The 14,203-nt window shown below is 40.3% G+C and overlaps 1 protein-coding gene across 1 annotated transcript; it reads right to left on the bottom strand.

The window, feature by feature from the left end:
• Positions 1-227: 227 nt before the first annotated feature.
• On the bottom strand, positions 228-4,560 carry LOC109011486 (probable protein phosphatase 2C 27). The gene is made up of 5 exons (XM_018992726.2): positions 4,404-4,560; positions 3,639-4,115; positions 3,243-3,437; positions 1,563-1,768; positions 228-993 (listed from the first exon to the last, which is right to left on the bottom strand). The coding sequence occupies exons 2-5, from the start codon at positions 3,840-3,842 to the stop codon at positions 435-437; spliced, it is 1,164 nt and encodes a 387-aa protein (XP_018848271.1). The 5' UTR covers positions 3,843-4,115; positions 4,404-4,560; the 3' UTR covers positions 228-434.
• Between the last annotated feature and the right edge of the window lie 9,643 nt (positions 4,561-14,203).

Raw genomic sequence — 14,203 nt, 5'->3', positions numbered from 1 at the left:
GCTGACTTTTCTATATATTTCTACGTTTAAATCGTACCCCTTCAAAAGCCTTGGTAGAGTTATGATAGAGAAATGGAAATAGGGGGGGGTCAAAAACGATGACTTCTTCTGATATGTACAACATAAACTATGAATCTTCCAGTTGGTACAGCATAACCCTTATGTGATGTACAGGGTTTTTGTTCTTTGATTAGTCTGAGATGTTCAGGATTTAGAACCCAAAGAGATGAAAATCAATCCTACATAATTTTATTTCTATGAATGAGGCTGAATGTCAGCCATCGAAAAGGGGGCAACAAAAAGAACAAGAGCAACAAGTGCAGTGGGAGTAGCCCAAGTAAATGGCTGCAGCAGCAGCTCAGGGGCTAAAATGCCCTTAACCAATAGTCACCTCAATATATGTACATCAATCTTTCAACCATTCCCCTTCCTAATCATGAATTACAGTCCAATACGCCTTTGAGTAAATTCAATCCTTCCGCTGATATACTCCTCCTAACTCGGGATTGAGGTATCTCTATCCGAGGGGGAGGGTCTGAAGAAAAACAAACCACAATAACCGTTAAATTATCACAGGTGTTGCGCTTGAGTGCCTCTCTGACCAGCTCTCTTGAGCATCTTTCAGGATCATTGTGGAGCATCAATTCTTTCCTCGCCATAGTGACAGCACACTGGCTGCTCATTACATCCCACAGGCCATCGCAACCCATTATCAAGAACTCATCGTCCTCAGTCAGGCATGTCTCCAGCAACTCTGGTTCTGCACTTAAAGGGCAGGCAGAACCTTTGGGCCCCTTCATGTGCCAGTCTCCTAAAGCACGAGCCACAGATAATTGGCCATTGAGGTAGCCATCATATATGACACCGCCAAGTTTCTCAATTCTTATTCTTTCAGATGTGCAATTGGGTTTATGGTCCTTCGACATCTCGATTGCCCTACCTCGCCTCCCGACAACTGCACGACAATCCCCGGCGTTTGCAATTATCATTGTCCTAGAAGAGCAAAAGCTTGTCAGAGATAATCCACGGCGGACTCTCAAGTATAAGCATTTGAGAATGGAATATTAGAAAACCTAGATTACAATGTTTCCAGCCATTCAAGAACATTGATGCAATAGTAGACTTGCATTCCAGCAATTTTCCAAGGTAACATCACCACTGGTCCACTCTATAACAAAAGCTTTAAAGCCTGCAATTCTATTCACTTTTTTAAGACAATAAAACCTCTGATACTTGTAGAATATTGGAATTTTCAAGCATCTCTTAACTTTGTTTCCACAAAAATGCATTATAATGCAGAAGAAAAGGCAATGTGTTAAACTCTCATTTCCCAACATAATATAATCATGTACAATTAATAATGTTATTCTGCCATGTACCATCACAATCTTTAAGGGTCACTGACTAAATATGCTGGATGTCTGACAGGGGAGCTACACATTGTGCCTAAGGCCTGCAATTCTATTCACTTTTTAAAACAATAAAACTTTTAAGCACGATCAATATTTGAATCTGCATCCTAAAGCAAAATTAAATTAAAAGCAGCTCCGAATGTCACCTACCTGCCAAAAATAAGTGCAGTTAGAGCAGTGGTGCCAGAGGAGATATCAAGAGAACTGGCATCAGCAAATGCATAATCAGCTTTAACAAAAGCACTCTTAATTGCCTTCTCCACACAGATTGGGAATTGGGAGTCCTCAACTATGAATCTAAGGATGTTATGTCTGACAAATGATGCTGCATCTGTACCTCCATGGCCATCAAACACCTGTCGATAGTAATTAAAATCAGTTAGTGAACATTTTCAACTTAAGGTAACGAACTTCCAACTCACTGTATGTATACTACCACCATTCATCAGCCACTTTATTCCAACAATCCATCGTCTCTCTAAAATTATTTTCAATGCTTAATGGAGGCATTTTGAAATAGAGAGGTAGAACATCAGGATATTTTAGGTCAGTGGTGTGACAGAAACCTGAACTGAGTTTAGATATCTTCAGCAGTTTAGGGTACTTATGAATGAATGCTCCTTTGTTAGTCATACTCGGCTGTGTTTGGGGAATGGCAATAGGATTAGCTTTAGGTATGATGTGTGGGTGGGAGACATGGCGTTGAAGGAGGCTTATCCCACTATATTCAGAATTGCATGGGACAAAGAAGCTATGGTGGCTGACTTGCGGGTTATAACTCATGGCACACAAGAATGGAACATTAGCCTTACTCAAGATGCACATGATTGGGAAGTGGCGGAGCTGGTGGAGTTTCTTAACCTGCTGTATAACGCTGCTATTGCTGTCACAAATGAAGATAAGATGGAATGGAGACCTTCTAGGAAGGGGATTTTTTCTGTATGCTCCTTCTATGAATCAACTACCATGCAACATCGGCAGAATTTTCCTTGGAAGAACATTTGGAGGAGTAAAGCACCTACAAAGGTTGCTTTCTTTGTCTGGACAGCAGCCTTAGGGAAGATTCTGACTATTGATAATCTTAGAAGACGTGGTTTTATTATCACAGACTGGTGTTGTATGTGTAGAAATAGTGGTGAATCAATGGACCATCTACTCTTACATTGTGAGTTTGCACGAGAAATCTGGAATTACTTCTTCAGTAGAATGGGAATTGCATGGGTAATGCCAGGAAGGGTGGTGGAACTACTAGCAAGTTGGGGAGGGATTACTGGGACATCACAGATAGCAGCTGTGTGGAAGATGGCTCACTTATGTATTCTTTGGTGCATTTGGTGTGAAAGAAACGATAGACATTTTGAGGATCATGAACGCTCATTGGAAGAGTTTAGGAGTTTTTTGTGGAAGACTTTATTTATGTGGGTCATTGCTTTAGATTTGAATGGTCTCAGCTTCCATGACTTACTTGTAACTGTTTTTAGTTCCTAGTGTATTCACATGTATACTTCCAGTATACCTGGGCTATGCCTACTTTTTGATCGATAAAATATCTTATTACTTATAAAAAAAAAAAAAAAAAAAAAAAATCTTACTACATCATGGTCCAAATTACAAAGTTTTAGTGAAAGTGACTATCAGGTAGATCACATGCTTTTGATTATCAACTAACAATTATTCCATATGATATAAAGGAAGTGCATGGTTATATGCCAAAATCAATGCACGTCTCCCATTAGCTAGCCTTTCATGGAAGAGGAGATCCATTGATAAGCTATTCCTCTAATCAAGGAACAAAGTACAAAAGCGTTGGTAGAAAAGCAACATGCTTACCCCATAGAAAGCCCCAGGAGAAGGGAAGTCAGCAGTTGCACCTAGATATTCAATAAGATTATCTACACATATGTGCTCATCCTCCATGTACTGTTTAGGTCCTCTTTCTGCACAGCTCCCTGAGCGGAGCATGGGTAAGAAATCTGACTTTTCATCAGAAGGAGATTTACTGGAAATAATACTGACATCCAAATCCTGGAGAAGGATATATGGAAAAATAGTTTAAGTGCATTTTGCAGAAATGCAGTAACAAAGAAAAATATATGTGGCTGTTGCAAACATGTTGCGAATTCAACTCCCCTCCTTTAGGATAAAACTTCCTAAAGATCTACAGATAAGAACAGGATCGGATTAACAACTTCTACTGATTACAGGCCAAGTTTGGGATTAACTTACCAACTCAGCAGTGGCCAGCAGCCTCATCGAGCTCATGCTATGCCGCATAACTGAAAGATGCCGTGGAGGTTTTCCATTTGTCACTTTTTTCAAATTATTCAAGCTCTCCGAGCTCTGATCTTCCATAGTTGATACATTATCCATGTTATTGTAACCACCTTCTAATATAGCAAATGGAGGCGAAAGATCCATACCCGCAGCCATAACCCGTTCCAAATCATAAATTTAATTACTCAGCACGACACCTTTAACTCAACCAAACAAATCCCTTTGCAAGAATCCACGAATAACCTAAGTTTAAGACGGTTCCAAAGCAAAACCCACTTCAGTATTGTTACGTGGCAACCAAATTCCAGATCAAGCAACTCAAATTCGTTGGATCTGTCCAGAATGGAAGCTCCACAAGCAGCCCAAATTTGCAAACTTCACTTTATTAAAGTCCTTCAAGTTATCAATCAACGGTAGAAAGAAGAATATCTAGCAAGCAAAGTAAACGCTTCACGAAATGAGCAATTCTACCTTTATCGTAATTTGCAGTTTAGAGTTCCTTAAAGGTATCCAAAAAGTCAGAGAGAATTAAGAAAGTTTACAGAGCAATCCTCAAATTTCGAATTTTTAAAGCTTCCCAATAATTCCCAAATCAACTAGCAGATCAAATCCATCAACCCCCCGACAATTTACAAAAATGTCTCGTAAAAAATCACAGCAAATTAAAATCTTGAACGAAAATCGAAGGCGGAACCCGAGATAAACTGGGAATCTCACAGAAGACGATGACGATGACGATGACGATGAAGATTCGGATGCTTCTTCCTTTTCTCTTCGCTAACAGGTAATCGAAGAAACCCTGAGAAGAGGTCTCTATGAGAGAGAGAGAGATAGAGAGAGAGAGAGAGAGGAGACGAACTTGTTGGTTTGTGGTTGGCCACCGGGGATTCCAAGTAATCGGATGGATCTAATAGCTGTAGGGGTTGCAGTGGGGTTGGGGTACCGACACGTGGTAATTTTTGGTTGGTGGTTCTCTGGCTGACCGGATGGAACTCCTGTTAGTTCGTGGATCGGTGCCGTCAGAGCCTCCCAACCGTTGGATCTCTGACGCATCAAATGGACCGTCCAGCGGTGTCCTCTCTCGACGTCCTTCCAGAGTCTGAGAGTCAGGTTCGTTAACGGCCGTTAAAAGAAGGATACGCCTCGGATTCTAAAGTACACGCGTCCGTTATCAATTGGGAGAAAGTAGTTTTCTTGCTAGGATAAGAACAGCTCCGTTTGGTTTTTTTTTTGCCTTTTCCCAGTCTCCACTTCTCAGGCCTCGGCTATTGGACAATCATCGAGAGTGCTCGCGACCACGTCTTGTTCCGTGAAGCCGTCTGGAAGAGTAAAATTGGATTACGGCTAGTACTAATAACACGTGAGACGATTCGTTAATTCAATAATACGATAATAATAAATTTGAGTTTAGTCTTAGGCTTAGTTTGGAACTACAATTCTTTTCAATTCATCTCAACTCATCATTACAACTTTTTCAAATCCCAACACAAAATATAATAAATAATTTAACTTTTTCAAATTTTAAAATAATAATAATAATAAAAAATAATATTATAATAATATTTTATTATCTCAACTCAACTCATTTCAACATCCAAACGCAACCTTAATGAATTTGAGTCAAAACGAATTGACTCGTTAAAACACGATTGCTTAATAGATCAACCCGTTTTGCCCTGTTAAGAAATTTAAAGTTACAATTATACCCTTATACTTAAAAGTAAAATTGTTGAGATTTTAATTTCGATATTTTTTTGTTTGGATTGTAATTTAAACTTGTAGTTAGTTTTATATTTTTTTTTATAGATATTGTGATTTTAACATTTATATAAAATTATAATAAACTTAATCAGGTCAAGCAGGTTAATTTTGGGTTTGTTCAACCCATTTACATAAACAGGTCGGGTTAGTCTATTTCGTAGTACTCACTAACATGTCAAAACAGGTTGACACAATACGACCCGTTATGTTAATGAGTCATATTAGGATATGAGATTTTAACACAATAAGCTTAACGGGTCATGTTCGGATTGACCCATATAGTATAATATACATGCCTTGACACGACACGAACATGTAGGGGTGATAGATGGTTGGTCCAGACCGAACGGACCGACCGTTTCGGTCCGGACCGAGACTGAGACCGGTTAGTCTCAATCCACGTTTTAAAGGACCGAAAGGTTTTGGTCCGGTTCACAGTCCAGGGTTTTTCCACCCCAGACCGGACCGGACTGAATCAAAAATAAAAATAAAAAAATATTATTTATATAATAATTGTACAATTAACAATATAAAATTTTTAATACGTTATTAACACTTGTTAATATTCTATCAATCAACTAATATATAATATCAATTAGTTAATTATAAAGTAATTATGTAAATTAATAATGTAACTTTCATCTAATTTATTATCATTGACTATATAAAATATTTTTTTATTGAGTTTGTTACATAATCATTATTAATAAGTCACTTAGTTTAATTTAGTATTTTCAATAAAAAAAATTATTAATTGATTTAAAAAAAGAAAAAAATAATTAGGCCGAACCGAATGGACCAACCGGATCGATAGCTACCGGTCCGAAACAAATGATGGACCGAAAATGTTCGATCCATCGCCGAACCAGATCAAACTGACCGATTTGCACCCTAACGAACATGAGATTATCTCGTAATATATACTATGAAAGTATCTAATAATTTTTCATTCAAATTTTATTTTCCTCGTAGACATTCTTATAAGTCTCAGTGGTCACTTATGTAATTAAGGAATTTGGGTTGCTTGACTTTGAGTGACAAGCAGAGCAACTTTGGAGACAAGACTGTAACGAGAGGGTTCAGAGATATGCCCCCTAAAATATTGAAAACAAGTTGTTAACATCGTGTTTCATACATTTTTTAACCAAGTTCCAACTCAGGTCTTCAAAGTTGGGCTTGCAAAAACGAAAAAGAAAGCAACTGGGAAAGGGCGGCCATGGGGCCGAGAAGTCTTCAATGCCAAAGTTAATAGAGTATTTTGGAAGTTTGTAAATAATGAAAAAGTCTAAAAACCAGGATTTTTTCGTACCTGGAAGTCTGGAGGGGCAGATCGTGCCTGCCCCTATGGGACCTACGTCCTCACTATTATTTCTTTTGTTAGGGTCCTTTAATGCGACGTGCCTCTGTAACGGTGTCATTAATGCGGTATGATTTCCCGATTTGCCTTATTATGCAGGTCATGTTTGCCGTTCATCGATGTTTCCTTATCAGAAGATCAAAAGTTCTCCGTCTTTTTTGTTCTGCCCTGTACGAGTCCCCATGAGCGAGATGTGGCCGAGTGGCGTCAGGGTCTGTCCCATCAGCCATCATTGCTTACTTTCCCTTGCAGGTGAGTTGTTTTGTGGGTAGGTTTGGGCCCTGAGGCTGGGTATCAGTGCGAGGCCCATTACTTTCGGTCGAGCGCCTAGTGGGCTTATGAGTGAGGGGAAAATCTCCTTACTGTTATCCCGCAAATTCCTATCAAACGGGTCTGATGAGAATTATTCATTTCCTTCCTTGATTAATCAATTTTTGCGACAGGGGCTATGCGGCCTTTTCTTTCCCGAGACGGCGAGTTATGGGTTTCTTGGTGCTCAAGTGTCGCACTTCTGCTTTCCAGCCATATACGAGTGTCCTTTTCGTCTTTACACAATACCTGGCAACGATTCTTCTTTAGTTTTTATGACTATATTTTGACTATTTCGACCCACATTAAATGGCACCTCTTCAGTCTCTTCGTCACTATTTGCGTCAGGTAGTTACTTCTTTCCCATGTCGCACCACTGGATACGCGCTGCTGGAATTGCGACGATCATGGGATTTTGGTACTCTGTGGGGCGCATGGGTTTCTACTGCCTCGAGATGTCAACCGTTGAGCTTGCTTATATAAGGCCACCACTTTCTCAGCAACAGGTTACTTTGTATATTCTTTCTTCTTCTGAATATCTTGTGTTCCCCTTTCTCTTTCAAGCACTTCTCATTGCGTTGTTCTTTCTTATTCCTCTTTCTTTCCTCCCCGGTTGCTAATGGTCCCTAAGAAATCCTTGTGTCCTTTTGGGCAGGCTAGATCTCTCTACTTCGTTCGTGCCGCAGACGGGCAAGGTGACATCATTCCTGAGGAGTTCACTGGCTTTTTGTGGCATTTGGAGGTGACTCCAATCTAGCTAGAGTTGTTGAAGGAAAGACCTACAGGATTCCTCAGACCGTGGAACTTAAGGTGCCTCCCCATACCAAAGGGGTGGTAGATTTTAAGGATATTGTCTTCAAAGTGGCGGTGTATCCCACCATGTTCTCTAGTAACCTTAGATTGTCTTTCTGTTGTCCAATGCGAGAAATGCTGGATCATTTTCTGTTGGTGCCTGCTCATCTCCCTCATAGCACGTGGAGGATCTTTGTGTTGTGCTGATTCATTTGGCGTAGCATAATGATGGAGATCTCTATCTGTCACTTCTACTGGAATATGATTTGAACAGATTTCAGTTTGCTTGTGCCCTCACGACTTTCTACTGTATCTAGTAGACTTGTGATGTATGTCATTGTAAGCTTATGGCTTCAAGTTGTAACTTGTCTATTGTAAGCTTGTGGCTTTATGTTGCCAATAACATTATCATTTTTCTTTATGTTTATCTTATGTGGCCATTCACTTTTGGGGTCTCCCTTTTTTTGTTTCTTTTTCTTTTTTTCTTTTTCTCCGACTGGCCTGGGGGTTTTGATGCAGGGAATTGTGGGGTCTGCGTTGGGCGGCGGGATTGCCCTCGTTTGCCTTCGTTAGTCAGTTATCCACTTGATACCTTTAGCAATATCGTTGACGAGACCGATTTCATTCTTCTTCTTTTTGTTGTCGTCAATCTCTTGGATGCGCTTTACCCCGCATAGTCCTTTAGTTTTTCCATTTTGAGTTGTTGTGCTTTATTTTGATATGCAACTGGGAGAATAAGAAGAAGAGGAGGAGAGAGAAGTGTCATCAGCATATGTCGGCCCTCGTTTGCTGCTGTCGACTTGGAGGGAATGGAAATCCCCCCCTAAGAGTTAAGCTGCTAAGAACTAAAGCTTAGTAAGCAGTGACAACAGCCCGATTGGAGCAATGAAGCTTACCTTATTATTATGAAAAGGAGAAAGGGATTTTGCAGCTTGCTGAATAGGGTTGGCAGCTAAATTCATTCTTCAGGACCCCATAACATAAGAAAGTTCTGGAATGCATAAGCCCCCTTAGAGATAAGTCAGTTGCCTCCTCGGGAGAGAGTGGATGTGAAGTGTTTTGCTAATCTGTCTCTATGTCCATTCGAGTAGCACCATGGCCATGGATTCAAATTAAATAATCCAGGCTACTCTTTGGTATAATGGGGGCTAGGGTAAGTATTTGGGTGACCGAGAGACCGAACCCTCTCTCCGTCGCAAGAGGGACAAGATGACCTCTGGTTTGATTCATCCCTTTTGTCCTTACAAAAGGTAAGTTGGTCAAACAGTTTGGGACTGGACCCACTCACGTCCGTTGACATTGCGTATTTAATTCTTGACTGAAAAATAAGCAAGTTATCATAACTTTATCCTTAACTTCGTAGGAGTTAGACTTCGCAAAATTGGGCCATTTGACCTATAATGCGATTTGCTTGCCCCTTTTTACCATGTTGTTGATGTCCGCGTTCCTTGTTGCAGCATTCAGGCTGTTGAAGGTCCTGGCCCGCACTCCATCGGGGAGGGATCGGAATGCCTCAAGCCAAACAGCCCATTTGCCCCCCCGAGGAGGTAATTTAGACAACGATGTGGCTGGTCTGCTCTTTCTCCGCGATGGGGGTCAGGGTAAGTTTTCAAGCAGCCTCGGGGCTAGACCCGCTCTCTGTCGTGGGAGGGCAAATGTGGCCTTTAGCTCAACCCATCCCTTTGTTCCCCATGGGAGGTAAGTTGTGTGAGCAGTCTGCTACTGAACTTGCTCCCGCCCATTGACACCGTAGGGAAGGGTAAGTTTTGGGTCAAGCTGGTGCTGAACCCATTCTTCGTCGTAGCGGAGGTCGGGATAAGTTATTCAAGTAGCCGTGGGGCTGGTTCCGCTTTCCGCTGCGAGGAGACAAGGCATCCTCAGACTCGACCTGTCTCATTGGTCCTCGAAGAGGTAGATTGTTCGGGCAATCTGTAACTGGACCCGCTCCCGCCTGTTGACGCTTATGATAAAGGTAAGTTTTCGTCTTCGAGTAGTTGAGGGCTACTTGCACTTCGTCGGGGAGGGATCAGAATGCCTCAAACCAAACCACTCATTTGTCCTTTGAGGAGGTATTTGGGACAATGATGTGACTAGTTCACTCCTTCGCCGCGATGAGGGCCAGGGTAAGTCTTCAGGTAGACTCGGGGCTGGACTTGCTCTCTGTTGTAGGAGGGACAAGGTGGCCTTTGGCTCAACCTGTCTCTTTGTTCCCCGCGGGAGGTAAGTTGTTCGGACAGTCTACTACTGAACCCGTTTCCGCCCATTGACACCGTAGGGAAAGGTATGTTTTGGGTCAAGCTGGTGCTGAACCCACTCTTCATTGTAGTGGAGGTCAGGATAAGTTATTTGGGCAGCCATGAGACTAGTCTAGCTCTCCACTACGGGGAGACAATGTGTCCTCTCTGTTCCTTCACCGCGATGAGGGTCAGGGTAAGTTTTTCGGGCCGCCGAGAGGGCTGGTCCCACTCTCTTGGAAGAGGTGGTTGAGCCTCTTGCTCACCTATCATCTTTCATGGGAGGTTTGGAACTAGACCCGCTCCCGCCCGTTAATATCGCAGGAAATGGTAAGTTTGGGTTAGGTTGACGCTGATCCTACACTTCATCATGGCAGAGGTCGGGGTAAGTTTTTCTGGTGGCCTCGGGGCTGGACCCTCTCTCCATCGCAAGAGAGACAAGGCGGCCTTTGGCTCAACCCTCCCTTTTGGCCACGCGGGAGGTACGTTGTTCGGGAAGTCTGTAACTAGACCTACCCTCTCCTATTAACACTCACGAGAAAGGTAAGTCTTTATCTTTGGGTGGCCGAGGGTTGACTCACACTCCTCCGCAAGAGGGACAGAGCAACCTCTAGTGTGACTCGTCCCTTTGGTGTCCCGCAGGGAGGTAAACAGTTGATGAAGACTTTGTTGATGAATATTATGTTGATGGAGATTCTATTGGTGGAGATTATGTCGATGAAGATTCTGTTGATGGAGATTACGTTGATGGAGATTCTGTTACGTTCCTGAAAGTTGACATTGAAACACACATCTTCCATTAGGATTTGTAGTGTATGCATGAAAACATAAATTTACAATAATTAAGCTAGCTTTAACAATATTATTTTCATAGGTGTTCGGCATTCCAGGAGTTTCCCATCGGGGGCCCAGCTTTCCCTCGTCTCATGTTGTTGTTCATATTTTTTTGAGTACGAGGTCTCCGACTTTGAATGCTCTTAGCCTTATTTTGTTGGTGGCGGTTCTTACATCTGCCTCCAGTCTGACTTCTTCCATGGCTCTGTTAAGGCCAGAAGAGTGTCTTCGGCGTTAATGAAATTGTCGACTTGATCCATAAACTCCTGCAACATTACATGAGTTCTTCTTGCCAGCTCAACCATGAACTGGGATCATGGACATACCCCTCCTAAAAGTGCCACTAGTGTTATCTTTTCGTCCTGGTCATCGGTGGTCATGCACTCCCTGTTGAACTAGGACAAGTACGCCTTTAGACTTTCCTAATTTCCTTGCTTAATGGTGATGAGGTACAATGTTGGGCGTCGTCTTCTTCGACTTGACATAAACTGGGTAAAAAATAGTCGAGCCAGCTCGCCAAAACTATCTAAGAACCTGGCACCAGAGACCTGAACCATACTCGTGCTGCTCCCTTAAGGGTCAGCGAGGACGCCTTGCATGCCACCTCCCCCGGTAAGCTATGCAACAACATGTGAGCCCTGAAACTTTCTAGGTGCTCAAGGGGGTCCCTCCCCCCATCGTACATCTCCATGGTGAGAACCTTGAACTTTGGTAGTTAGGGCACAACTATCATTTTTTTTTCGTGTAGGGTGGACCAGTACTTGTGAGCAGTTGGTCCACCGACGATGATGTGCCCACTTCTTTGCAATCTCTTTGTATTTCCCTTTGAGTTTGCAGAGCTCGTCTTGCGTGCTTTTCCTCTCCTCCTACACGTTCACTCCAGCTCCCGCATTTCGAGACTCCATGCGCTTGCTATTACTAGGTTCCGCCTTTTCGTTTTACTCTTGTTGAGGTTTCCAGAGCTCCTCATTCTCATCGCGAAGTTTTTGCACTTCGCCAGTTAACTTTGTTACGCAGTCCTCCATAGCTTTCAGTCTCGCCTCCATGGCAACTTCTTATGTGCCCCCTCATCCGGAGTTGTCTAGAATGAATTATCGCTGGCATATGAAGTACAAGTAAGATCTACGAAGATCCCATAGATGACGCCACTTGTTAACGTCGTGTTTCGTACGCTTTTGGATCAGGTTTCAGCAACTCAGGTCTTTAAAGTTGGGCCTACAAAAACGAAGAAGAAAGTAGCTGGGAGAGGGCAGCCTTGGGGCTGAGGAGTATCTGATGCCAAAGTCAGTAGAGTATTTTGGAAGTCTATAAATAATGAGAGAGTCTAGTGACCAAAGCTTTTTTGTACTTAAAAATTGATATTTATACCAGGAGTCTGGAGGGAAAAATCGTGCATGCCCTTGTGGGACCTATGTCCTCACTATTGTTCCCTTTGTCATGATCTTTTAATGCGACGTGCCTCTACGACGACGTCATTAATGTGAAGTGCTACTCAGGTAGTGGTGCCTTATTTTGGGCCTTACCTAAAAAGGATTAGGTTATTTCGATAAGTACATTTAACCAATTCCAATCCTTTTACCCATTAATATCTTAGAAGATTTTACAAAACCCTAGGTCTTGTTGGCCATCTGTCGATGTTCCCTTGTCAAAAGATCAAAGGTTCTTCGTTTTTCCTATTCTACCCTATATGAGTCCCCATGAGTGTGACGAGGGCATCAGGCATGTCTGTCCCATTAGCCATCATTGCTTACTTTCCCTTTCAGTTGAGTTGCTCAGTGGGCAAGCAAGTTTAGGACCTGAGGCCGGGTATCGGGATGAGGCTACTCTCGGCTGAGTGCCTAGTGGGCTTATGAGTGAGGGAAAAATCCCCTTACACAAGTAATTTGAGTTCAAGTTAGATTTAGGTCTCGTTTGGATAGAGAGATGAGATGAAATTGTTTTAGATGAAAATTGAAAAAAATATTATTATAATATTATTTTTTAATATTATTATTGTTTTATAATTTAAAAAAGTTGAATTATTTATTATATTTTGTGTAAAAATTTAAAAAAGTTATAATAATGAGATAAGATGAGATGAGATGAAGCCATTTCTATATCCAAACAAGATCGTACTTCAATCCAAGTAACTGAAGGAGTAGGTAGTTGATGTAGTTAGCTGCTATTGTTTAATTTCCAATGTGGACTTAAGGCTTGTTTGGGAAGTACAATGATCTCATCATCTCATTTCAAAACTTATTATAATTTTGTCCCAGATATTATAGAAATATAAATATTTTTTAATTTTTAATTTTTTAATTTTTTTTATTTAATCATTACAACTTTCTTAAAGTTACAAACAAAACACAAAAAAATTATACTACTTTTTCAAATTTTAAAATAAAAGTTATTAAATTTCAAAACATAAAAGTTATAACAATATTTTAACTTCATAATAATTTAATTTAATTTTTTTTTTAAATTTAATAAAATATCTTAATTTAAACTAATTTTATTATTATTTATAATTAATTTAACTAGTATTTACATAATTCTCATTCTCAGACTTTCCGAACGTATTCGAGATTCCCGAATATGAAATAAAGGAGGAGGAAAGAGGGAGAATAGAAAAGAAAAATAAAAAAAATAAAAAATAAATAAAATAGGCTCAGGTGAGAGCAGATGGGCTGTAATTGTCTGGAACAGCAAATCGTGTATGTCCACTTTATTCTTTCCGACAGTCAATAATGATGAAAAAAGCCACGGTCATCTCAACTTTTCACGAATGAGAATGCTACTGACATACTGTGACAGATATATAAGAGTAATTTTACCAAGGAAAATGATTAACCCACTATATTTTGTATCATATATTATATAACAATGTATTAAATGAATGATATTTTTATAAAATTATATTATTTTTATAAGATATTTTATAAAAATATTTTTTATTTAACACATTATTATACAATATATTATATAAAATATTGTGGATATATCATTATTCTTTTACCAATCGTGAAATATATAAATGTCATGTAATTATTTTAAAAAATAGTAAAATTTATTATTAAAAATTTAAGTTTTTTATGTATATCTCATATTTTATTTATTTATTTATTTTAAAACGATTATACGATAGTTGCATAATTCATAGTTACAAATATCTTTTCTCTATCAAAAATAATATTACTGTGATAAATATAAATATTACACAATCTCTCCAACTTCTACGCATTACATTTTTT

The sequence above is a fragment of the Juglans regia genome, chromosome 11 (assembly GCF_001411555.2).
Source record: "Juglans regia cultivar Chandler chromosome 11, Walnut 2.0, whole genome shotgun sequence".
Classification (NCBI taxonomy): domain Eukaryota; kingdom Viridiplantae; phylum Streptophyta; class Magnoliopsida; order Fagales; family Juglandaceae; genus Juglans; species Juglans regia.
The sequence above is the reverse complement of the archived record's forward strand: the minus strand, read 5'-3'. Positions and strand labels throughout refer to the sequence as shown.

Bases quoted from the DNA above. Each gene is read 5' to 3' on its own strand.
- LOC109011486 (XM_018992726.2), bottom strand. From the start codon at position 3,842: ATGGCTGCGGGTATGGATCTTTCGCCTCCATTTGCTATATTAGAAGGT. The intron at 3,438-3,638 runs GTAAGTTAATCC...ATCCTTCTCCAG, and splicing joins TGCTGGCCACTGCTGAGTTG to GATTTGGATGTCAGTATTAT. The intron at 994-1,562 runs GTAGGTGACATT...TTGCTCTTCTAG, and splicing joins ACTGCACTTATTTTTGGCAG to GACAATGATAATTGCAAACG.